General features: G+C 36.0%; 1 protein-coding gene across 1 annotated transcript in view; it reads left to right on the top strand.

Annotated features, from left to right (window-relative positions):
* LAMA2 (laminin subunit alpha 2) overlaps positions 1-24935 on the top strand; it is a 559790-nt gene that overhangs the window by 269911 nt on the left and 264944 nt on the right. The window contains exons 15-17 of the mRNA XM_064294826.1: positions 7653-7764; positions 13359-13472; positions 17958-18085. Coding sequence (XP_064150896.1) covers positions 7653-7764; positions 13359-13472; positions 17958-18085 — 354 coding nt within the window. The remainder of the gene's footprint in view (positions 1-7652; positions 7765-13358; positions 13473-17957; positions 18086-24935) is intronic.

Here is a 24935-nt window from a genome sequence, read left to right on the forward strand (position 1 = left end):
AGTGGTAAACATAAGTATGGCTTTGACCTCTTTGGACTTATCTCTTATTCTGTAAAATAAAGACGAGGACAACTGCCTTGCCAACCTCAAAAGGTCACTGCGAATTGGAATTAGAAGTCTGCAGAAGCACTTTGCTAATGACAAATCACCACACAAATATGAAGCATTTCTATCCAACTTGCATCATTCCAAGGAATAACATTTTTTCCAAGTACCTTTAAGACTTGGAGAAATCTAGAAGAGGGCACATACTGATGATTCCTCAACCGTGACAGTTTTTGCTGCCATTATTTTCTCAGAATGCTGTGAGCCCAGACAATAAAATTAATTAATTTCTTTTTCACCATCCACATTGGTCAGATGAAGATAAAAATGGCAAACTTTCTCTTCTCTGTTTAAGAATGCAGGCGAAATCAACTTAACCTCGCTGCCCATCTTTATCCTCTACATTTTCTAAACCTTAGATTTCTTAACATTGATTTTTAACTCAAGCAAGCAGACTATTCAGCTTTTTTAAAACATCTATTAGATAAACAACTCTGCGCAAAGTATGTTTTTTCTTGTGCCTTCTAGTAGACATTTGTGCAGTTGACCAAATTTTTCCTTCTTCCCTGATACTGCATTTCCCTAGCATTCGAGGGTAACTATGGTCATGTGATTTGTTTTGGCCAACGTAATGTGAGCAGAAGAGATGTGTGATTTTTCTGGGGAAAAGCACTGAATTGCTAGTGTGAGGCACTCTGGCATTTTTTGAACTACGAGAAGATCAAAGCAGTCTGAATGCTGGCAACACATGGAACTCAGCTGCCCTGGGCAGTCACCCAAACTGGAGGAGATTTTACATGACAAGCTTTAGTTTTAGTTCTTCACATTATTATTAATTGTAAAATGTTTTATTATAGAAAATATTAAACATAAACAAAAGTAGAGAAAAAATGGCATAATTAGCCCTCAAGTACCCATCAGCCAGCTTCAACAGTTATCAACTCAGGAATAATTTCATTTCATATACATTCTCACCTACTTTCCACCCCATGCCAAATTGCCTTGAAATATAGCCCAGATATCATTTAATTCATCTGTAAATATTCCAGAAACCCTGGTGGCGTAGGGGTTAAGAGTTCAGCTGCTGACTAAAAGCTAGCAGTTCAAATTCACCAGGCACTCCTTGGGAACCCTACAGGGTAGTTCTATTCTGTCCTATATGGTCGCTTTGAGTTGGAATCAGCTCAGTGGCATTGGGTTTGGTTTTTGGTTTTTCACAAATATTTAAGTTTGTAGCTCTGAAATGTAGAGAGTCCTTTTGCAAATGTAACCGTTATCACCTGAAAATTAATTTTTCATATTGTTTGATTTTTTTTAACCGTACAATACACAAGGCAAAGAACTTTGGTGTGTTATAAATGCCATTCATTTGCTTTATCAACTTTCTTGATAAAATATTTGAAAAGCTTCCTTTATTATAAATGGTTTCTAGTGTGATTTTTTTTCCTCATTGACAACACATTTTTGTCTTTTAACTATGAGTTTTAATACAAGTGATTGCCGTTCTGAGGAAATACATACTTTTAGTATTTTCAACTTGAATGAATCAAAGTTTATGTCACTACTAATACTAAGCCATTCATTTTTTGTTGTTGAAATGATTATTTTTTAACCCACAGGTAAAAATTTAAGGAAATGAAGACAAATGTATATGATATTAGTTTGTTTCATTTTGTTTAGTTTAAAAAAAAAGAAAGCCATTGCCGTCCAGTCAATCCTGACTCATGTCAACCCTATAGGACAGGGTAGAACTGCCCCACAGGGTTTCCGGGAAGCGTCTGGTGGATTGAGCCTATCAGCCTTTTGGTTAGCAGCCAAGCTTTTAACCACTGTGCCACCAGAGCTTGTTTAGTTCAAACCAAAAAAAAAAGACCAAACCCAGTGCCATCGAGTCGATTCCAACTCATAGCAACCCTACAGGACAGAGTAGAGCTGCCCCGTATAGTTTCCAAGGAGCGCCTGGTGGATTCAAACTGCCGACCCTTTGGTTAGCAGCCACAGCACTTAAACACTATGCCACCAGGGTTTCCTTGTTTAGTTCAGCCACTGAGAATTTGGAGTTGTTTGTTACCACAGCATAAGTGAGCGCATCCTGACTTTTGCCTATTTACTCTGAAACATATCCGTGTGTCTTTATTGCTTGAAAATGAATACAGAATATTTTCAAGACATAAAGAGACTTCTGGAGCAAATTTGGATTTTTCGTATCAAAAAAGATTACACAGAATTACATAAATTATCTAGAAAAACTCAACAGCAAAATCTTTTAATAATCATAGAAGTCATGTTGTTAGGTGCAGAGTAGGCATCTATCTTTTGTAATTAATGATATAAATAACCACATTTCAAAGAAATTATACCAATATGGAAACTTAAAAATATTTTTTAAAGATAAGGGCTTAGAAAGATTTATACAACTGGCTTGGCATCAGACTGTTGGTAAAAGATGCAGCCAGATGTTAAACCATAGGTGTTTCCTTATCATTATTGTAAACTACCTCCCAATGCTATTCTGTTAAGTATTGGATTTATTCATTCAGCAAACATTGACCAAGCATCTTCCATGAATATCGTTTTAAGTCTCAGTTTCCTCTTCTATAAAATGGCAGGAACAATATCAAAATTTCAAGATTGAAGTGAAGGTTAAATAAGAAAACAATCCACATAAAGCACCTTATGTATTATCTAGCATGTACTGGGAGGCAATGTAGTATAGCAAGATGATTACTGGTTTGGAGTCACACTTAGGTTTCAGTCTGTGTTCCGTCAATTGCTAACTGTGATATCTTAGACAAGAGCCTTTGCTACTCTGAGTTTCTTCGTTTGTAAATGTGGGTATGAATGGCTACTGTATTAGGTTCATGGATACTTAAATGAGATATAATGTTTGTCAAGCCCCCCTTATAGTGCAGAGAAGATAGTAGATACTCAGTAAGCAGTAATTATTATGATTTGATAGTCTTAGGCTAAGCAACAAGGATACAGAGGTGGGTACATGATCACTGAATTCAAGGAGATCGTAGTCCAGTAGGAAAGCCAGCCGTGCACATCTGCGACAGCATAATAAATAGTACAAGTGTGCACAATGTACGTTGATAGAAATAAGGAGGAAGAGATGAACTCTTATATTAATGTTTAATATATTTTTGATGAATGGCAGCAACATTATCAGAATCTGTCAGTTGTTTTCCTTACTTGTTGTGGGATTGAAAATGCTTACAGAAAGTGTCTAGCTCTTTCCCAGATGGCTCACTCACACACTGACTTGCCACTCAATTATTCTGTTGCCTTTTTAGGAATGCTGTAATAATTGTCAGGCTACTCTATGAATGGTACTTTCCAGGAATTCAAAAAGACAGAGGCCAGAGGTAGTTCTGAGTCATCATCTTATGTTCTGAAAACAAAATGTAACATGTTTCTATGGTGGCTACTCCCAAGTAACGTTCTTTTAAGTGGAATGAAAGAGAGCTCTTCAGTGTGAAAGAAGGATAGAAGAAGAATTATTTAAAAGAGTATGAAGGTTAAAGTATTAAAATGTCTTTGTTGTTTTACAGTACATCTTTGCTTTTTAGTGTAGTATAGCCTGTATAACTCTGGTGGAAAATATGTTAAACAAATAGATTGAAAAGAATCTCCAAGTCAAGAGGAGGACAATGTTTCCAATAGGGTTGTGATATTTTCCATGGTAGCTGACATGACTTTCTCTTTATGGATCATTTTATCTGTATTTTCAAGTCGTACTAACAGTGAGAAACAGCTAAAACATTTGACTTAGTTCACAAATCTTTGATAGTCCATGCATCTCCAAAATCCAGTATTTTATTACTGCCAGCATTATGTATTTAAATGAATGCAGCCTGGTATCAAGAAAGGAAAATGACCATATTGAAGGGGGGGAAAAAGTAAACTGCTGCCTTCTTCATGAGTGACACTTAAACTGTTAAACGCATTAAAATCCCATTTAACAAATAGCAAAACCTAATGAACATTGGGCCTGCTCAGTGAATACTAATGTAGAATATTACTAGGAAAGATGCTTGAGTGTTGAAATTTCTCATAGCTCAAAATGGTTACACAGACTAGGGAGAGGAACATCTGTTGTTCAAAAGACAAATGAAATGTGGGAGTTTGCTGAAAATGTTTTTGTTTTGGAATCTTTATTTTTTAAATCATTCCCTCTTTAATTGCTTATTCTTCTGTTTTATTTTGAAACATTCAAATATTCTTTCTTTAAGTTTTGCTTATCAAACTTAATACTGAAAATGCTAGGATTGTATCTACATACAGTTGACAGGCCTGCTTTTTTGTAAATTGTGACTGTGTGTTATATTATAATCACCTAGTAGATCAACCATGAAATCATCTAATTCTACAATTAAAATGATCAGAAATACAGGCTCATCATGTGACAGTTCATTAATTCAGGTCATTAGATGGCACAAGACATTCAGGTGAACTCTGACCTCTGCCCTTGACTCCTAACTTTGTAACATTTCTTAATTTATTTTCTGTATCCAATCAAACAAGTAATTTGTCTTAAACTTATCTGATTTTATTCATCTGAAATGTGGATGCCAGCCGCTAGTGTATCATTTGTCATGGAGTATGTTAGCCATTATTTATAATGTAACTACATTCCTTTCATCTGTTCATTCATTCATTCACTCATTTATTTAGTCTTATATCTATGTATCCCTCTGTCCATCCCTCCATCCATCCCTCCATCCCTCCCTCCATCCCTCCATCCATCCAACCATCCATCCATCCATCCATCCATCCATCCATCCATCCATCCATCCATCCATGTATTTTAGGAAAGTGCATTAAATATATATTGAGACATTTATGACACCTCAGAGTCTCTATTCTCAAGGAATGGCTCATAAGCTCGGGTCAGCATAAGCAAGTGCTATGCTTAGTTTAGTAACTCTTTGAAACCCTATGTTGCATTAAGAAGAATTGTCAGTAACGGTGCAACTCTTCGTGTACAAGTTTACTTGGCGGTGCTGAGGGAGGAGTGAAGAAAGGATTAGTTAGAGATTTTCAAATGATATGTGTACCCTTAACACTGTAAAAATAGTGATTTTTTAATACCTACCAGTCTAGGACATTCTGCCAGGTGGCACAAGCTGTACCCCCAGAGAAGAAAACATTTAAGAAAGTGTGGTTGAGTAACCTATAGATAATGGTGATCATCCTTAGAGAGCGCCAGCTAGCACTCAGCACCTGTAATGATTATACCCAACTGCGTATTTTATGAGATTTTAAGCCAGCTTTCCTTTTCTGCTGCTTCTTGATCTTGTATGAACTCATACATATTCCAAGGTGTTATCAAGGTTCTAAGGTTAGTAAAGTGGGGGTGAAAGCAATAAAGATTTCAAAAACTTGTTGCTGAAATGCGTACAACTTGGTTAAAAATTGTGACTTTCTGAAAGACATAAAATGATACTGGTGAGGAGTGAGCTTCTTAGCTCAAGTACACACTTGAGACTATGTGGGCAGCTCCTGTCTGGAGGCAAGATGAGAAGGCAGAGGGGGACAGGAGCTAGTTGAATGGACATGGGAAGTACAGGGTGGAGAGAAGGAGTGTGCTGTCACATTATAGGGAGAGCAGCTAGGGTCACATAACAACATGTGTAAAAGTTTTGTATGAGAAACTAACTTGAATTGTAAACTTTCACTTAAAACACAATAAAAAAAGAAAATATATGTATAAAAATCATCACTTTTCCAGATACATTTTAACCTCATTATGAGCCCATTTGCTGTGTTCTCCAGATTGATTACAACATAGATTCCCAAATCTGGCAAGCAATTTGCTAAATGTGAATCAGTGATCAGTAAAAATCTACCACCTCTCTTGAGAAAGGAGCTCAAAACGTATGCCCTAGGAAAAGTCAGTTACACCTTTCTCACAGTTAAAGGATGGCATATCGTGAGTTATAAAAGTCTATCAATCATTAAAAAATTAATTATTATTGAGTCAATAGCAGTCATTTCATTTTGTGTTCTTGTTTTAATACATCAAAATGATTTTTTTAAAAAAGCCAGTTTTTTAGAAGACAAACAGTATTTCTTCCACTACTCATCATATTTATCTTTTTTGACAGTTAACAAAAATATGTTAGTAAGATGTGTACCTAATAATTGCCTACTATATTTTTTTGATGTATTATACATTATATCAAGAACTGTACATTCTTCAGTTTCTTTAATCCTTTAATCAAGGTTTGGATTAATGGATTATAAGATTATCTACATAATCCCACTAACCCACTGCCGTCGAGTCAATTCCGACTATGAATGATCTACATAATAGAGGCTTAATATATGTGACATAAATGAGATTAAGTAATTTTTCCTAGGTTATATGACTAGTATCAGAAACAGGGTATGAATCCTAGTCTGACTCCTGAATATGTGTTCTTAACAATGAAGCTTGTAAAATTGTCTTTAAAAATATATTAGGAAAGGTCAGTAAGACTTCTATAGCGTTTAATTTGTGAATTCATATTGAGTTTGCAAGATCTTTTGAGAACAAGTACATGTCTTAAAAAGAAAGAATCAGCATATGTGTGTACACACACACACAAACATACATACATATATCTGACATATGTAACCAATGGGTTAATTCGATTCTGACTCATAGCAACCCTATAGTACACAGTAGAACTGCCATGTAGGGTTTCCAAGGAGTGGCTGGTGGATTCGAATGGCTGACCTTTTGGTTAACAGCCGTAGCACTTAACCACTGTGCCACCAGGGCTCCAGTATATGTAGTAGAATTTTTTTTTCCAATTTTCAATTTGGCCAAACCAATTTTTTCTAGAATATTAAAATGTATGAATAAAAAGAAAAGATCAGATCCTATACACACACATGCACGCACACACATACACGCACACACATACATATATCCAAATTATGTAACAGCATTTGTCTCCTATTTTCAATTTGGCCAAACCAGAGTTTTCTAATATACTGAGTTACGTGAAATCACTCTGCTGAAGACCCCAGATTTTATAGACCTACAAATAAAATGAAATCCAGAGATACAGAGAACAATGAATTTAATTAAGGCCAAAAAACGTAAGAGAATTAGTTCTCAGTAATTCAACTGATTATCTGAGAAAGATTTGCTTGTACCTGCCTGCATGCAGGTTTGTCTCTGAGACAAAGAAACAAAAATAATTTCTATTTTTCTTTCAGTTTAAAAGTTCAGATGGAATATTGTTTCCTGCTTTTCTAGTGTAAATGTTAAAAGAAATCAAGCAACCATGGGGTATTTTCTGTTATAGAAATCCCTTCAACTATATAGCTGCCCATCTGTCTTCAAAAATGGAAGTCAAAAACATAGACTAGAACCAAGTGATTGGCCAAAACATTCATATGTTTTCAGCATGTGATGGTGGTGGGTGGCTGTGACCACTTTTAACTGAGCAGGCTGTCTTTACCTAATGTAATGAGTGACCAGAGCGTCACTCATTCATTAGTTTACTTTTTATACAGATATTTTGCTGATATTTATAGCTTTGTTACTACATAGTTATGTAATACGTAAGAGCTTATTTACATTTTACCGTCTCTTTTTCCCTCTGTCCCAGGTTGAGTTCTGTTATCCTTGAATCCGCTGTTCCCTATCCTACTGACGGAAGCATTGCAGCAGCTGTGGAAGTTTGTCAGTGTCCACCAGGGTATAGTGGTTCCTCTTGTGAAGTAAGTTTGCAAGAATGTATCCTCAGTGCATTTTAAGTTCCTTCAACCTTGTTTTCAATATGTTGTTGTATTGTTGCTGGGTTCTGTGGAGTTGGTTCCAACATACAGGGACTCTGTGCACAACAGAGTGAAACACTGACCAGTCCTGTGCCATCCTCCCAGTCATTGCTATGTTTGAGTTCATTTTTGCAGCCACTTGTCAATTGACCTCATTGAGAGTCTTCCTATTTTTCACTGATCCTCTACTTTACCAAGCATGATGTCCTTCTCCAGGGACTGGTCTCTCCTGTTAATATGTACAAAGTAAGCGAGATGAAGTATCACTGTCCTCACTTCTAACCAGCTTTCTGGCTGTGCTTCTTCCAAGACAGATTTGTTCGTTCTTCTGACAGTCCACAGTATAGTCAATATTCTTTGCCAAGACCATAATTCAAAGACATTAGGTCTTCCTTATTCATTGGTTTTCAATATCCTGTTCTAAAAAGACTTTAGTTTTCCCATCAATGATTACACCGATGATAGTATATCATTAAAGAAGAAACTGGAAGGTTTGCCAAAAAGTTACAGCTTTTGAATAAAGTGTTAACCACATTATGTCTTGAAATTATTTTTTTTTAGATGTCTTGCCTTAATATAACAGAAAAATTTGTTCCCATCACTGTCTGTGTTTAGAATCTAGATATTAAGCTGTTTGTTGGTATCTCAATATTATAGGTTTATAATTAGATGAATGTCTTTTAATTAATACCACTCTGTCATTTTAAGGTAATAATTTATACTTACTTCTGTATTTTTTTTTCTGTATATTTTATTTTAGCTGATTTAAAAACTGGTTTTGCTTGAAACCTGGTCAAAAGATGTAAACAACATTTCTCTGATAGAGGGCGTGGCTTGCAGATAAATAGGAGCTTAAATTCTTCAAAAGCGGTGCCTTTGAGGAATCATTTGAGTGCTCCAAGATGTTCCACTTCAGAACACTACGGCATTATGCCATTTGTAGAAATACTCCAGGCATTGCTATGTCAGTTCTCTTGTACTTGAAAATAATGCATGCTGCGAGAAGATATGCAGGGCTTAGAGTCAGATTCGTGACAAATGTGTTTTTGTTAACTGGACTCAGGTTCACCAATCTAGATATAAAACTAAATGTAATTAATTGTGCTTGCTTATCCAAAATTCATGTAGAAGAGAAAAAAAATAATCCTGGATATGGACTACCTACGCCAAACCTGATTTGATTTTACATGTAGTGCCATATTTGATGAAACATATTTTTTTATTAAGAGCCTTGTGGTTTTGATTTTAAACCAGGAAACTCCCTTTGAGCCTTTAAGTTCCTATTTGAACTGAAATAATAAATACCTTGATTCTACTCCTGCTTTCATACTTATTCCTACATTAGTTATTCTTAGCTCTCTTCATCATCTTTGACACGAGCTCTGAGTGTGTGCCCATTGAATATAAAACTGTCCTAATATTAGAAATATTTAATTAGCTGTGCTTATTTTTGCTTCCTTCTTTTCTTCAAAGATATTTATTGAGAATCTTTGATAAATTCTGCACTAGATGTTGAGGGAAGTATCAAAAAATATACAGCATAATCCCTGTCCCTAAAGAGCTAACAATCTGGTGAGGGAGACAGAATACCTATGAAAAATTAAATCACAGCACTATGTAATTAAAAAAAAAGGGACCAGTAATTTTTTTTTTTTTAAGTGGTACCAAACGTAAGTGCCATTATCATTCAAAGGAGTGAGCTGTTCCAGTGGAGAGCCATGTCACGGAAAGTATGCTGTAGTGGAGAAATCTCAAACTGGATGCTAAGTAATGGCAATGATTAGACAGGAGATAATAAAAGAGAAGCACGCAAATGTGAAAAAGAATTGTAACAGAAAAGCGGAGATGGGATAATGGAATCATCCTGTAGCTGTCATACGATAATTGTTTGATAAATAAACTTACTTTGAAACCTGTAAAAGAACTTTATCAAATCAGGAAACAACGGATTCTGGAACTCCGGAGTTTCTCTCTGATTTCTTCACTACTTCTCACTCTAATAACCCCTGCTTTCCTTTATCAAAACTTCTTACCCTAGACTCACTGTTCTCCAATTCTATCTTTCCTGATTTCATTTGCTTTCTTTATTGAGCTTGGTTCATAAGGTCAGTCACTAGGTGGCTTAGTTTTTACTAATATTCTGGCATCTCTTAAAAGCTGAATAAACTCTAATGACAGTTAATGTCTTAATTCTAAGTGGCTGAGAACATCTAGCTGAAAACAGATTAAATGACCCAGTTATAAAGCCATTCTCTTTTACTTTATTTGGGCCACAATACTGGTTCTTTTGATTTTTCCTTTTCCTCGTTTGTACTTAACTTCTTGTAATTCTCTCCACAGTTAATCTTTTAAATATTTTTCTTACTTTCAGAGTACCGTCATAATTAATTTCACTTAACAGGTGGTTCAAGTGGGGAAGTGAAAGCAAAGTGAGGGGCTAAAAAATAAAAGAAAAAGAAAATGGTTCAATCAAAATCTCCATTTTCTCGTCTATATGATGGAAATAATATTAACCACCTCAGAAAAGTGTTCATGTTTTCATTTAGCTAAGAAGTATTTGATGAGCATGATCTTTGTGACTACTAAGATTCTAGGCAGGTCTGTGAGTGGCACAAAAGGCTTATATTCGACTACTAACCTAAAAGCTGGTGGTTTAAATCCAACCCAGTGCCACTGCAGAAGAATGGCCTGGTGATCCGCTTCCATAAAGATTACAGCCAAGAAAACCCTGTGAATCCACTGGCCCAAATGTTGATGGGGGGTCAGACAAGATGTAATCATAGAACTGTACATTGGATTTGGCTTCTTGGTGTTTGATGACACTGACAAGAGCAGTTTTAATAGTGTGGTGGTGACATAAGACAGATTAAAATGGTATGAAGTGTGAAAGGAAGTGAGGAAGGAAAGAAAGCATACAGTCACTTCTTTTAGAGTAGTTTTATTGGCAAGAAAAACAGGTAACTGAAATGTGATATTAAGGGAGTATTTTCGTTGTTTTTCTACTTAGTTTATTTTTGATGAGAGATACTAGATCACATACATATATACACACACATGCATATATATATATGTACACACACATATTGTGCTGATAGTAATGACCCAATAGAAATACATTTATTACTGATGCAACAATAGGAGAATATTGGGAAGACAGCAGATAATGGAATTCAGATTACAAGCCTAGTGGTATTTCTTTGAAAGGAGAAAAATTTCTTTACACACAGACATTGTTTAAGAGGGAAATATGACAAAGATGCTTGGAATATGAATATGAATATGCTTGTGCACTCAGTAACTGAATGATGGAACTTGCCTTCTGATGGCTTTCATTTTCTCTTTGACTAATGAAATGAACCACCACCTCTCAGTGTGTCACTCTGGTGGCTTGTGTGTTGCTATGATGCTGGAAGCTATGCCACCAGTATTTCAGTATCAGCAGGGCCATCTGTGATGGACAGATTTCAGCCAAGCTTCCATACAATGACTTGGAAAAAAGGCCAGGAAGTCTACTTCTGAAAATTAGCCAATAAAACCATGAATCACAATAGGATATTGTCTTATGTAGCACTGGAAGATGAGCCTCCTAGATTTGAAAGCACTCAAAATATGCAGTGGCTGCAACAATGGACTCAAGCATACCAACGATTGTGAAGCTGGTGCAGGACCTGACAACATTTTATTCTGTGGTATATATGGGGTCATCATGAGATGAAGCAAACTTGATGGTAACTAACAACTACAAATGAGATGAAATCATTGGCTGAGATGTGTAAGGAGTTGGAAAGTTTGAGGAAAGAGGATATGGGATGAATAATTCACTTGCAGAGTGTGAAATCGTATTAAGGAAAACTCCATGAATATGTGCTACGAAAAGAGATGACTTCTATAAATGAATTTAGGGTGGCAAAAATTTTAACGGAAAGAATTTATTAGAAAGAGATAGAAAATCTACACCTTTTGTGCACAGCCAAATTAAGAGGAAAGTTGCTATTGCTTTCCTTTCAGATATGAAGTCTCAGCACATTCCTTTTTATGTGTTTGTTACCGATGTTCCAATTTAAGGCTCCCCATATCCTGAGGCAGGAGGAACATTTTCAACAATACACAACACAATTCTATATACTTTATTACTTCAGTGGTTTCTCTCGTGTTTCCATTTTCAACTGAAAAGGAAGCCCTTTCATGATATATTTTGTTGTACTTAACCATCCAGAAATATAGTATATAACCTAAAAAACGTGATTTTAACTTGAGAAGGAGCAAAGCCCCTAGAGGACAGCAACATTTTCCTGGCACATATTTGTCATTCCCAATCAGTTTGGAAAACTTGATTAAGAGTGACAGAGGACTAAGAGCAGGCACTAACGCACGAGTAATCTAAGACACAAACATCCTGTCTTAATCAGAATTCCTTTTTTATAGAAGAAAGAATTTCACATTTTAAATTTGGGGTGATGAATATGGGCAAAGTTATGTAGTAGCACAATGCCATAAAATGAAATTTTATGGGACTGTGTGATAAATGAATCATAAATTATTTCGTGAAATTTGAGAAAGCATAATAGCATGCAGGAAATTTAGAATGAAAAATATGAATTATGTACACTTAGGCATCAGCCATTTATAAGGTCAAACGTAAGATCAGAGTGCTGCCTTTCTTTGAAACAAGTTCAGAGATTTTGTATCAATGATAGAATTAAGGGCAGTTGTTAGCTACTGTCCTATCAGCCCCAGAATGATGGGGACTCCGTGCACGAGGACATGAAATGCTAACTGGTCCTGTGCCATCCTCATGATAGTTTATGCATCAGTTGTAAATCGGACCTTTATGATCCCGAGGATTTTCATTGGCTGTTTTTCAGAAGCAGATTAACAGGGCTTTCCTCCTAGTCTGTCTTAGTCTGGAAGCTCTCCTGAAACCTGTTCAGTGTCATCGTAAAACACAAGCCTCCACTGACAGATGGGTGGTGACTGCACGTTCAGTTCATTGATTGGGAATTGACCCCGAGCCTCCCACATGGCAGGCGAGAATTCTGTCACTGAATCACCACTGCCCCCATTCAGCACAGCTAGTACCTAAGAAAGGGAACGTATGCCAGAGAATCAAAATAGCTTGGGCTGATGTTGGGTACTCTCTTTGGCAAAGGTTTTCTCAAGAGTGTGTATGTTTGCTGCTTTTTTTTTCAGTACTTTTTCTACTATTTTCCCAACTGTGCTTTTTGCTTTGACTGTCATATTTCAACTCTTTATATCTCTGCTTTATTTTACCATTTCAGAAGAGAAACCAAGCTAATGCTTCCTCTAATCTCATGCCTGCCAGTAATGCTAAGGTCAGTACAAAGCCCCAGTGTCAGGAAGAATAGCTCTGTAGCAACGTTTCAATAATGTCAACTCTTTGACAACAACATTTGCTGAGTTTTCTAGCTACGTTATCCTTTTTTATCCCAAAACGAAGCAAACAAACAAAAAAACACACTTTTTTTTTCTTCTTTTTTTAATCCCTAAGGCTGATAGAAACATCATCTTTCTTTCAGTCTTGTTGGCCTCGGCATAGACGAGTTAACGGCACAATTTTTGGTGGCATCTGCGAGCCATGTCAATGCTTTGGTCATGCAGAGTCCTGTGACGACGTCACTGCAGAATGCCTGGTAAGTGTTTTCGCCTTTGGGAATGCTAATTGACGAGGCTGAAATCAGTTCAACAGACCTTGCAATTCAGTTACTACCTTTGAGATCTTAAGCATTTGAATCAAGAAGTGATTTGACAGAGATCTTTATGTTGAACTGAGTTGGAAGCTGAGAATGCCCTTTCATATGTGAGCTCCCTGACAAACAAGTATTTAGGACGTGTTTATTCATATTAGTCTAAGAAATGAATTAGAATCAGATACATCATTATAAGCTTGAGTAATCACTGGGGTATGTATCTATCATGAATATATATGGTTTTGCTCCCTTCCATAAAACTATGAAAAATAGACTACACTTCTTGAAAGGAAAATAATTTGTGTCTTCATAATACGAAAAGTGTAAAATATAACATTTGTAATACACATCAGTCAATTTTATTCACATTAAAAATGAGAGCATACTGGGTGATTTTTATTTAAGAATTTGAGCATTTAACTAAATGCAAAGCTTTGCAAGTAGATTTAAAATAATAAATACATCCACTACGTATTCACTAGAGTTGCTTATTTCCTCTACAATCGTCTCTAATTTTAAGGGGGACAAAAAGCTCTACAAAGGGCAGAACACTTCCTATCCCGTTAAGAAGCCTTTGGATTGGTGAATTACACTGAATAGACCATTCTGATTAACTCAAGGGCATTTTAGTTTTATATTGTCTGACATGGCATGAAGCTTGAAACAACAGTTCTCGTTTCATTAGCCTTGCAGAAACACAATTTGAAACAGTGCCAATCTAGGAGGATATCATACTCTAATTTCCCTGCAGAATTTAAGGCAGACTCTGTTATCTTTATTTCTTAATGTTCTTTCTTTCTCGTACTCATTTTTTTTTTTTTTTTCCTTTTTCGTCTACTAAAAGCTTCTGGGAAAAGACCAAAATGAAAATTCAAGACCTTCTCTTTCAGTGTAATTTGGTATTTAGGTTTATTGATGCTTTTTTTGTTTTCTCTGTATAGGATTTTGTTTAATTTCATTGCAATGCAAAGCATGATAACCTTAATTCATGGATCAGTAGATTTTTCAAATGGCATTTTTATGAATAGAAAGACTAAGTGATTTTTATTTTAAATTATACCATGAGTCTTTTAAAATGTACCTTGGGAAAAATATTAAGTAAAACACTTTGCTAATAATATGCAATGGGAAATATTCAGCCGAACATTAATATGGATTTGCTCCGCTTGAACCTAAAAATACAAAATAAATATGCTGTGATAACCCATAACCTGTTGCTGTGCAGTGGATTCCAACTCATAGCAACCCTATAGGACAGAGTAGAGCGACTGGTAGATTTGAACTGCTGACCTTTTTGGTTAACGGCTGTAGCACTTAATCACTGTGCCTCAATAGTAATCTCTCATATTGAATTAATTAGCATTAAATCAATATCGTGCTGATTATCCAGTTGAATATTTGATATTTCTAAGAATGAAGCCATTTTAAAAGTAAAAGTTTTTTTCTAGGATGATTTTGGGAGAAAGCAAGGAGGAAACTGTGATACCTGAGGCCTTTTTAATAGTGAACCTAGCTTATTATTGACTATTTCGTGGACAGGGAGGTAGGAGTCCACATCCACCTTCCCATAACAGGGAGAATCTTGAGGAAACCATGGAGAACTCAGTGATAGAGACAGAATCTGGTGTTCCCTGGGTTTTCCATTGTAGCTGGTAGATAGGTGATCACGTAGGGTATTTTTTGCAAATGTTCAAATGTCCTTTATCTGAATGGTATTTATAACTATGTGCCAATATCCAGCGTTGAACAAACTGATTCTGATATGATTCACAAAGAAAAAATGTTTAAATTTTTTACACTACGGGATTTTTTTGCTGTTCCCTTGAACCAGCATTTTGCCTTCCTTTTTATTCTTCATGTTATTTTTTTCCACCCAGCATTAATCAGAAAATTTATGAATAAACCTTTTTACCTTGGTTGCCTTTAAAATATGATTAGAAATCAAATGAAATATTTTTTGACATCAAATAAAAATCTGAATCTGCGCTGTAATATGTATTTACAGGAAGATCATCTTAACTCCCATTTTGAAGTGACCCAGGGAACTTTCAAAGCCACCTTGGAAATTGCACAGTTGTTCCTTCTCATTGTTCTTGTGATATGTGATGCAAACAGACATTTGGAAACACTTAACCAGTCCCTCAGAGTGGACTTTCATCTTTTTCAGTTTTGATTTATATTTCATTGGTTTTCTAATGCCATGTTAAAGTTTCATTTGCAAAAAGCGTGAATTTTAAGATTATTTTGATTATTTCCATTTAATGAAATGACATGCAGAAAATGTAAGAAAATAAAGTGTTGTTTCTCTTTTGGTTCAGTGGCTGAAGAAAAACAGGGTCTCTGAGTTTTAGAAATACCTTTTCCGACATGGTTATAGTGTAATCAATTTATGAGCCTCTATTTTAAATTGGAGATGTAATTTAGATTATGCCAAAATAACAATATGCAAAGAATTTTGCAAAAAAAAGAAATTCTTTGATTATAACTAACTTTTTTCTGGGTAAACTTGGAACCTGAAAGAAGCAATATGAAAATCAAAGGAAAAGTTTTCTTCATACTGATTTGTATTTGCATGGTTTATCCCAATATACATGGAAACCCTGGTGGCATAGTGGTTAAGAGCGATGACTGCTAACCAAGAAGACTGCTAACCAAGAGGTTGGCAGTTCGAATCCATCAGGAGCTTCTTGGAAACTCTAGGGAGAGGTTCTCTGTTCTACAGGGTCGCTTTAAGTCGGTAATCGACTCAACTGCAGTGGGTTTGGTTTTTGGTTTTATCCCAATATACCATGTTGTTTAGACAATTTGTAGTAGTCAAGCTAACCATTATGCTGCCTTTGAACCTAATTTGCTAAAGGAATTTGAGAGACATTTTAAAATAACTTGAAGAAAAACTTATTTTCAAGTATCAGATATTACTGAAGTGCCTATTAATTAATAGTTGTTGAAATGGTATGAGATTTTGGAATATGGAAACTTTATAAACCATTGACTTTAGTTCCCTAATTTTACAGACTGTAGATCAAACGGGAGGCTTAGAGAGTTAAATGACTTGATTATAATTCAAATATCTTCTACTCAGTAAAGAATTTTCCCTCCCAAAGGGCCTTTACAAACCATATTAAAAAAATATGTCTATATTTGTATATTTTAAAATAGATTTACTATATTTAATTGAAATTTAACTTCTTTAAAGATATATTGAACTAAATAGTAATTCAAAACTTTCATTAGCTTAGGCTAGTATCCCGAAAGTCATCCAGATGAATACATTCTTACTCTATATTTACAGTGAATTTGTATTTATTAACTTTCTCCACAAATTTGGTTACTGCCCATAGAAATAAAATTTGTGTACCCCTGAGTTCTGCTGAACTCTTTGCAACATGGCAAAAATGCAATTTTATATACTTATTAAATTAAAAAGTGTATTTCTCATAACGAACCATACTATATTATTTTAATAGGAATTAGATGTGTTTCACTATGCCATTGAGCTTGCAGTTATGTCTGTATGATGCAAAAACATCATAAAAATCTATCAAGTTGTGCTATCAGAAGCTTTACAGACAATTCCGCTGCTTGAAAAATGGCACCGTTCCATCTTTATGCCGGTTTTCCTGAGTTTTGTGAACACAGCCTGAGTTGATTCGTATGAAGAAATCAAGACTTACCAGTAATTTCATTTTGCTTCTGTATTTTTTAAAAAGACATAGGTCTTTTCATAAAATAGTAATGAGCAATAAAATACCATTTCGATTTTCTTTTAAACGAGGAAAATTGTTATATACCTTGTGGTTTCATTATATGTTGGTACATGGCTTTCAATTTTTTCAATTTTCTCAATGTTTAATTATGAGTGAAGCAAACCCTTCACGGGTATAATATATTAGTGTATTGTCAAAACCATCAGGGTGCAACAAGGTCACCATTAATGTCTGAGTTAAAAGGGTGATAATCCCAAAGGGTTTGTATGATTAGCCACCATCATCATGAAATCAGCAGTTTTAAGCAGAACAATTGATTTTACCTAGAATCATCTACAATTTCCACTGAACATATGTTATTAGGGTCCCATGACTAAACACACACACACACACATACACACACACACAATCATATTATTTTCACTGAGAAAAAAAATTAAAAACTAAAGAACAAAGGAGATAAGATTTGCAAGTGGCAACAATATATAATGAATTTAAGTCATCTTTTCGTAAGTGTGTATATGCTGAAACTAACATGTAGTTTATGAGCTAGATAATAAGTTAACTTTCCATGCTATTTCTCTGCTGTAAAATTGGCCATTTAATATGGAGAAATTGTTCTTCCTGGCAGGCAGCAGACTGACTTTCTAGACCAATTTTTGGCAGCATGTTGATGCTTGAGACCAAAATGATGAGCTCTGATGTGCATTTTTTTCCTCAGAATTGTAAAGACCACACAAGTGGCCCATACTGCAATGAATGTCTTCCTGGTTTCTATGGTGATCCTACTAAAGGTACCTCTGAAGACTGTCAACCCTGCGCCTGTCCTCTCAATATCCCATCTAATAAGTGAGTAACAAACTTACCTCTTTAATCACTTTGACATCCACTTCTGCAAATGTACTTTTGATATACAGCATACTGTTTTTCTTGTCACATGTACATAAATAGTAAACACATACATGAATTTCTCAGGAGGGTAGTATGAGTTTTTCTAAATGAAATATTTAAAGTTATGGCTATTTGTTCTTCAGAACTATAATATTTTAATTCCAGTTTCGGTGATTTAATATCTAAATGAGAGAACTCAAATAGAAATTCTTAAACTAGTCCCAAAGAAAGACATAATTTTGGAAACATACAAACATATGCATACAAACACCTTAATGGAGCGATAAAAAGACCGCTGATTTAAAATGCTGGTCATTTGGGTCATAGTCTTACATTTCTTATTTGTGAATCTTGGGTGAGTCTCAATCTCTCCAAAGGTAAAATAAAGGAATTGATCTAGCTAAGCTTTCAGTACCTGTCCTTTCCCTTATTTGTAACAGTTTATATATTAATATGTGTGGAATTACAATCTTAATTTACATAAACATTTTTGAACTTGAAAAAGTTTAATGCAAATGTCATACAATTTTTCTAGTCATCCAATTTTGTTTCTAGTTGTTTTCCTAGAGTAATAACCTCTTGGAGCAGATTTTTTTTTTTAATTGTGCTTCAAGTGGAATTTTACAATTCAAGTCAATTTCTCATACAAAAACTTATACACATATTGTTATGTGACCCTAGTTGCTCTCCCTAAAATGTGACAACACACTCCTCCTCTCCACCTGGTATTCCCTGTGTCCATTCAACCAGCTCCTGCCCCCTCTGCCTTGTCACCTTGCCTCCGGACAGGAGCTGCCCATTTAGTCTCATTTGTCTACTTGAGCTAAGAACACTCCTCACCAGTATCACTTTATGACTTACAGTCCAGTCTAATCTTTGCCTGAAGAGCTGGCTTCGAGAATAGTTTTAGTTTTGAGCTAACGGAGAGCTTGGGAGTCATGTCCTCTGGTGTCCCTCCAGTCACAATCAGACCAGTAAGCCTGGTCTTTTTACATGAATTTGAGTTCTGCACCCCACTTTTCTCCTGCTTCATCAGGGACCCTCTGTTTTGTTCCCTGTCAGGACAGTCGTTGGTGGTAGCCAGGCACCATTAGTTCCTCCTGTCTTAGGCTGATGGAGTCTCTGGTTTATGTGGCCCTTTCTGTCTCTTGGGCTCATAGTTTCCTTGTGTCTTTGGTGTTCTTCCTTCTCCTTTGCTCCAGGTGGGTTGGGACCAATTGATGCATCTTAGATGGCCACTTACTAGCTTTTAAGACCCCAGACACCACTCACCAAAGTGGAATGCAGAATGTTTTCTTAATAAGTTCTGTTATGCAAATTGACCTATATAACCCCTGAAACCATGGTCCCCAGACCCCTGCCCCTACTACACCATCCCTCAAAGTGTTTGGTTGTATTCAGGAAACTTCTTAGTTTTTGACTTAGTCCAGTTTTTGGAGTAGATTTAAAAGAAAAAAAAAAAAAATACTTTGTCAATTCCTCTTATCTTTTAGGAGAATGCTGTATTCCAGCTGTTCAGATTCAAATTCCAGCAGGGTGGCCATCCCTAAGTAAATAACTAAGAACTATCTTGAAACAAACAAACAAAAATTTTAATTGGGATATATTATATTGAGCCCAAATCAACATGTTTTACTACTAAACAATTTTAAATAACTATACTTTTAAATAAAAGGGATTTTTTTTCCTCCAAAGAGCCCTATTAAAATTAAGGTTAATTCATAATAAAATCCATATTATATTAGGCAACTTCTACCTATTTTCTGGAAACCCTGGTGGCATAGTGGTTAAGAGCTATGGCTACTAACCAAAAGGTCAGCAGTTCAAATCCACCAGGTGCTCCTTGGGAACTCTATGGGGCAGTTCTACTCTGTCCTTTAGGGTCACTATGGTCGGAATCAGCTTGACGGCAATGGGTTTTTTACAGGAGCTTTTATTTTATTTTATTTTATTTTCTAAATGCTTTCATAATACTTGCAGAGCAGAAATTTTTAATAAAATCTGTCAGCTGTGGTCTTTCAATGTGAACGAGTGATCAAGTAGATCATATTCCAGGTCTTACCTGAGATGCTGCTAGTGAAAATGATCTTTTGTTAGTACATTCGAATGAATACTACAAACTAAAGATTTTGGTATTTATTCTTTCATTAAATTTAAAAATTTTTGTTGAAACGGTGGTTTTTACTCTTCAACCCATATGAATTCGCTTTCCTCCAACCCCAAACCAACTCAGAATTTTCCACCTTAGTCATTGTTCCCTTCCCACCATCTGACTATCAATTGGTCTTTCTGGGGTGGTTTGCATTTTGCTGTGATATCAGAAGCTTTGCCACCAGTATTTCAAATACCAGCAGGGTGACATGTGGTAGACAAGTTTTAGCTGAACTTCCAGACTAAGACACACTAGGAAAAAAGACCTGGTAGTCTAGTGGGAAAAAATGGCCAGTTAAAACCTTATGAATAGCAGAGGAACATTGTCTGATATTGTGCTGGAAGATGAGCCCATCAGGTTGGAAGTCACTGAGAATATGACTGGGGAAGAGATGCCTCCTCAAAGTAGAATCAAACTTAATGACGGGGATGGAATCAGGCTTTTGGGGACCTTCATTTGCTGAGGTGGCATGACTCAAAATGAGAAGAAACAGCTGCAGATATCCATTAATAATCGGAATGTGGACTGTACTAAGTATGTATCTAGAAAAATTGGAAGTCATCAAAAATAAAATGCATAAACATCAATATCCTGGTCATTAGTGAGCTGAAATGGACTGGTATTGGCCATTTTGAATCAGGCAATCACATAGTCTACTATGCCCAGAATGACAAGTTGAAGAGGAATGGTGTTGCATTCATTGCAAAAAGAACATTGCAAGATCTATCCTGAAGTACAATGCTGTCAGTGATAGGAGAATATCCTTACACCTACAAGGAAGATCAGTTAATACAAATATTATTCAAATTTATGCACCAACCAATAAACAGAAAGATGAAGAAATTGAAGATTTTACTAACTTCTGCAGTCTGAAATTGATTAAACATGTAATCAAAATGCATTGATAATTACTGGCGATTGAAATGCAAAAGTTGGAAACAAAGAAGAAGGATCAGTAGTTAGAAAATATGGCCTTGGTGATAGAAACGATGCTGGGGATTCCATGATAAAATTTTGCATGGCCAATGACTTTTTCATTGCAAATACATTTTCTCAACAACATAAGTGGTGACTATACATGTGGACCTCACCAGATGGCATACACGTGAGTCAAATCAACTACATCTGTGAAAAGTGATGATGGAAAAGCTCAGAATCATCAGTCAGAACAAGGCCAGGGGCCGACAGTGGAACACAGCACCAATTGCCCATATGCAAGTTCAGTTTGAAGTTGAAGAAAATCAGAACAAGTCCTTGAGAGCCAAAGTATGACCTTGAGTATATTCCACCTGAATTTATAGACCATCTCAAGAATAGACTTGATGCATTGAACACTAATGACCAAAGACCAAACGCGTTGTGGAATGGCATCAAGGACTTGATACAAGAAGAAAGCAAAAGGTCATTAAAAAGACAGGAAAGAAAAAAAAGCCCAAAATGGATGTCAGAAGAGACTCTGGAAGTTACTTTTGAACATAGAGTAGCTAAAGTGAAGGAATGATGAAGAATGAGAGCTGAACATAAGATTTCAAAGGTTGGCTCAAGAAGACAAAGTATTATAATGAAATGTGCAAAGACCTGGAGTTAGAAAACCAAAAGGGAAGAACATGCCAGGCATTTCTTAAACTGAAAGGATGGAAGAAAAAAATCAAGCCTCGAGTTGCAATACTGAGGGATTCTATGGGGAAAATATTAAACGAGGCAAAAAGCATCAATAGAAAACGGAAGGAAAACACAGAGTCACTGCACCAAAAAGAATTGGCCAACATCCAACCATTTCAGGAGGTAGCATGTGATCAAGAAGTGATGGTACTGAAGGAAGAGATCCAAGCTGTACTGAAGGCACTGGTGAAAAACAAGGCTTCAGGAATTGATGGAATACCAATTGAGATGTTTCAGCAAACAGATGCCGCACTGGTGCACTCAGCACTCATCTATGCCAAGAAATTTGGAAGACAGCTACCTTGCCAACAGACTGGAAGAGATCTATATTTGTATGCATTCCAAAGAAAGGTGATCCAATAGAATGTGGAAATTATCAAGCAATATCATTAATATCACACACAAGTAAAATTTTGCTGAAGATCATTCAAAAGTGGTTGCAGTGGTACTACAGGAAACTACCAGAAATTCAAGCTGCATTCAGAAGAAGACATAGAACAAGGGATATCATTGCTGATGTCAGATGGATCCTGGCTGAAAGCAGAGAATACCAGGAAGATGTTTACCTGTGTTTTGTTGATTATGCAAAGGCATTTGACTGTGTGGAACATAACAAATTATGGATATAACACTGTGAAGAATGGGAATTCCAGAACACTTAATTGTACTCATGAGGAACCTGTGCACAGACCAAGAGGCAATCATTCAAACAGAACAAGGGGATACTTCATGGTTTAAAATCAAGAAAGATGTGTGTCAGGGTTATGTCCTTTCACCATACTTATTCAATCGGTATACTGAGCAAATAATCCGATAAGCAACATCATGATAAATGGAGAAAATATTGAACTTGTTAAGGATTTCATTTTACTGGATCCATAATCAACGCCCATGGAAGTAGCAGTCAAGAAATCAAATGGTGCATTGCATCGGGCACGTCTTCTGCAAAAGACCTCTTTAAAGTGTTAAAAAGTAAAGATGTCACTGTAAGGACTAAGGTGCATCTGACCCCAGCCATGGAGTTTTCAATTGCCTCGTATGCATGTGAAAGCTGAACCATGAATAAGGAAGACAGAAGAAGAATTGACACCTTTGAATTATGGTGTTGGTGAAGACTACTAAATATACCATGGATTTTTTACTACTGAATATCCTAAGAAGAGCTAACAATTCTGTCTTGGAAGAAGTACAGTCAGACTACGTCTCACATACTTTGGACATGTTATTAGGAGGGATCAGTCCCTGGAGAAGGACATCATGCTTGATAAAGTAGAGGGTCAGCAAAAGAGAGGAAGACCCTTAATGAGATGGTTTGACACAGTGGCTGAAACAATGAACTCAAGCATAACAATGATTGTGAGGATGGTGCAGGACCTGGCAGCATTTGGTTATGTTGTACATAGAGTCACTATAAATGGGAACGAACTTGACGACTCCTAACAACAACAACAGTCATTGTTCAGAGAGGAAGGGAAAGAACTTATATTCAGTAAAAGCATACTCCTGTAAATAGGCATCCCAGTGCCGTCGAGTCAATTCCGACTCATAGCATAAGCATAGGACTAAGTATATTTGATATAATTTTACCTTTAAAAACAACCCAATAAAGTAGGTTATTACTTCCATTTTACTGATTTTTCCAAGTGAAAAAATAGCATTATAGGGTCAATTCTGGAGCTATATTGCCTTGATTTATATATAGCGGCATGACCTTTAGCAATTTACTTAAACCATCTGTTCCTTAGCTTTCTCACTAGTATTTGTGATTGTAGAACCTTTCCATCAGGTTACTGTGAGGATGATATAAATTAAGATACATAATATAAAACAGTGATCAGACAAGATGAGCCCAATACAAGGACTGATTGTTATTAAGTAACTTGCCTAGTCAATCTACAGTCTATAAAGGCCATCTAAAAGAAAAAAAAAACACACACAAAGCATTTTAGGTGACAACACTAAAAGCAGTTAACTGATCTACCAGATAAGTGAAGTCCCTAACAAGGCCTTGAAGAAGAGGGAAATGGGTGTAATGTATAGTTAGAGGTCAGACCATTTTCAGAGCCTAGGGCAGGAGCTTTGATGGGCACCAAATGAAAATCTTTTGGCAACCAAAAGTATCAAAGAAGAGGACAAAGCCAAGAGGGAAACACAACAAAATAATGAATAAAAAACAAAAAAATTAAATTAATTCCCTCATAATGAATGCATAGTCAGACCGATATTAGCCATAACCTGACAGCAAGACTTGCTCAGGTGCACAGCACATGTGAAGGGTTAACTGACCCCTGGATGACCTCATTCACTGTAGCTGAAAGGAAGTCTCAGTAACCATCAACACATCACAAAAGGTGTGACTCTTGATTTCACCAAGGAAAGTAGAAGGATTACATCTACTCTTATTTACATTGCATCATATGCATTAGCACAGTTGCCCACCCAGTAGAGTAACCATACATTTTACCATGTGAATTCTAGCCTAATACATTTTTAGAACTAGGTAATTAATTGCATGTGTGGACATTATGGATTCACTTTCCAGTGTGACTAACATTACTATAAAGATAGAGGAGCCATTAGGGAGAGAACTTTGCTTGGGTAATTACAGGCATCCGTGACCCATTGACTCATCCTTGTGTTTATGTTTACTGTGCTTTCACTTTGATAATGGCTTCTAACTGAAAGAAAAAAGGAAGTCAGCAAGCATTGAAACATCATCTATCAGTGCCAAAAAGATTGTGGTCCCAGTGTCCAGTGTTGATGTACCTTAAAATATACATACTCCAATTTGATGCAGTTATGCTGATCTTGCTTTTTTAAAAGAAAGATACTCAGTAATAACAATATCAATTACAATGAGTATTTAAAGATGCTTCAGTTTCCAAGGTGCTTTCCTTACATTATTTAATATTATCCTTATCAGTAAAACTGGTAATAGTTTATGACCTATTTTACTTTCCAGATCTAAATGTAGCATTTTCATAAGTAGAGAGA

This window comes from Loxodonta africana, chromosome 1 (assembly GCF_030014295.1).
Source record: "Loxodonta africana isolate mLoxAfr1 chromosome 1, mLoxAfr1.hap2, whole genome shotgun sequence".
Lineage (NCBI taxonomy): Eukaryota > Metazoa > Chordata > Mammalia > Proboscidea > Elephantidae > Loxodonta > Loxodonta africana.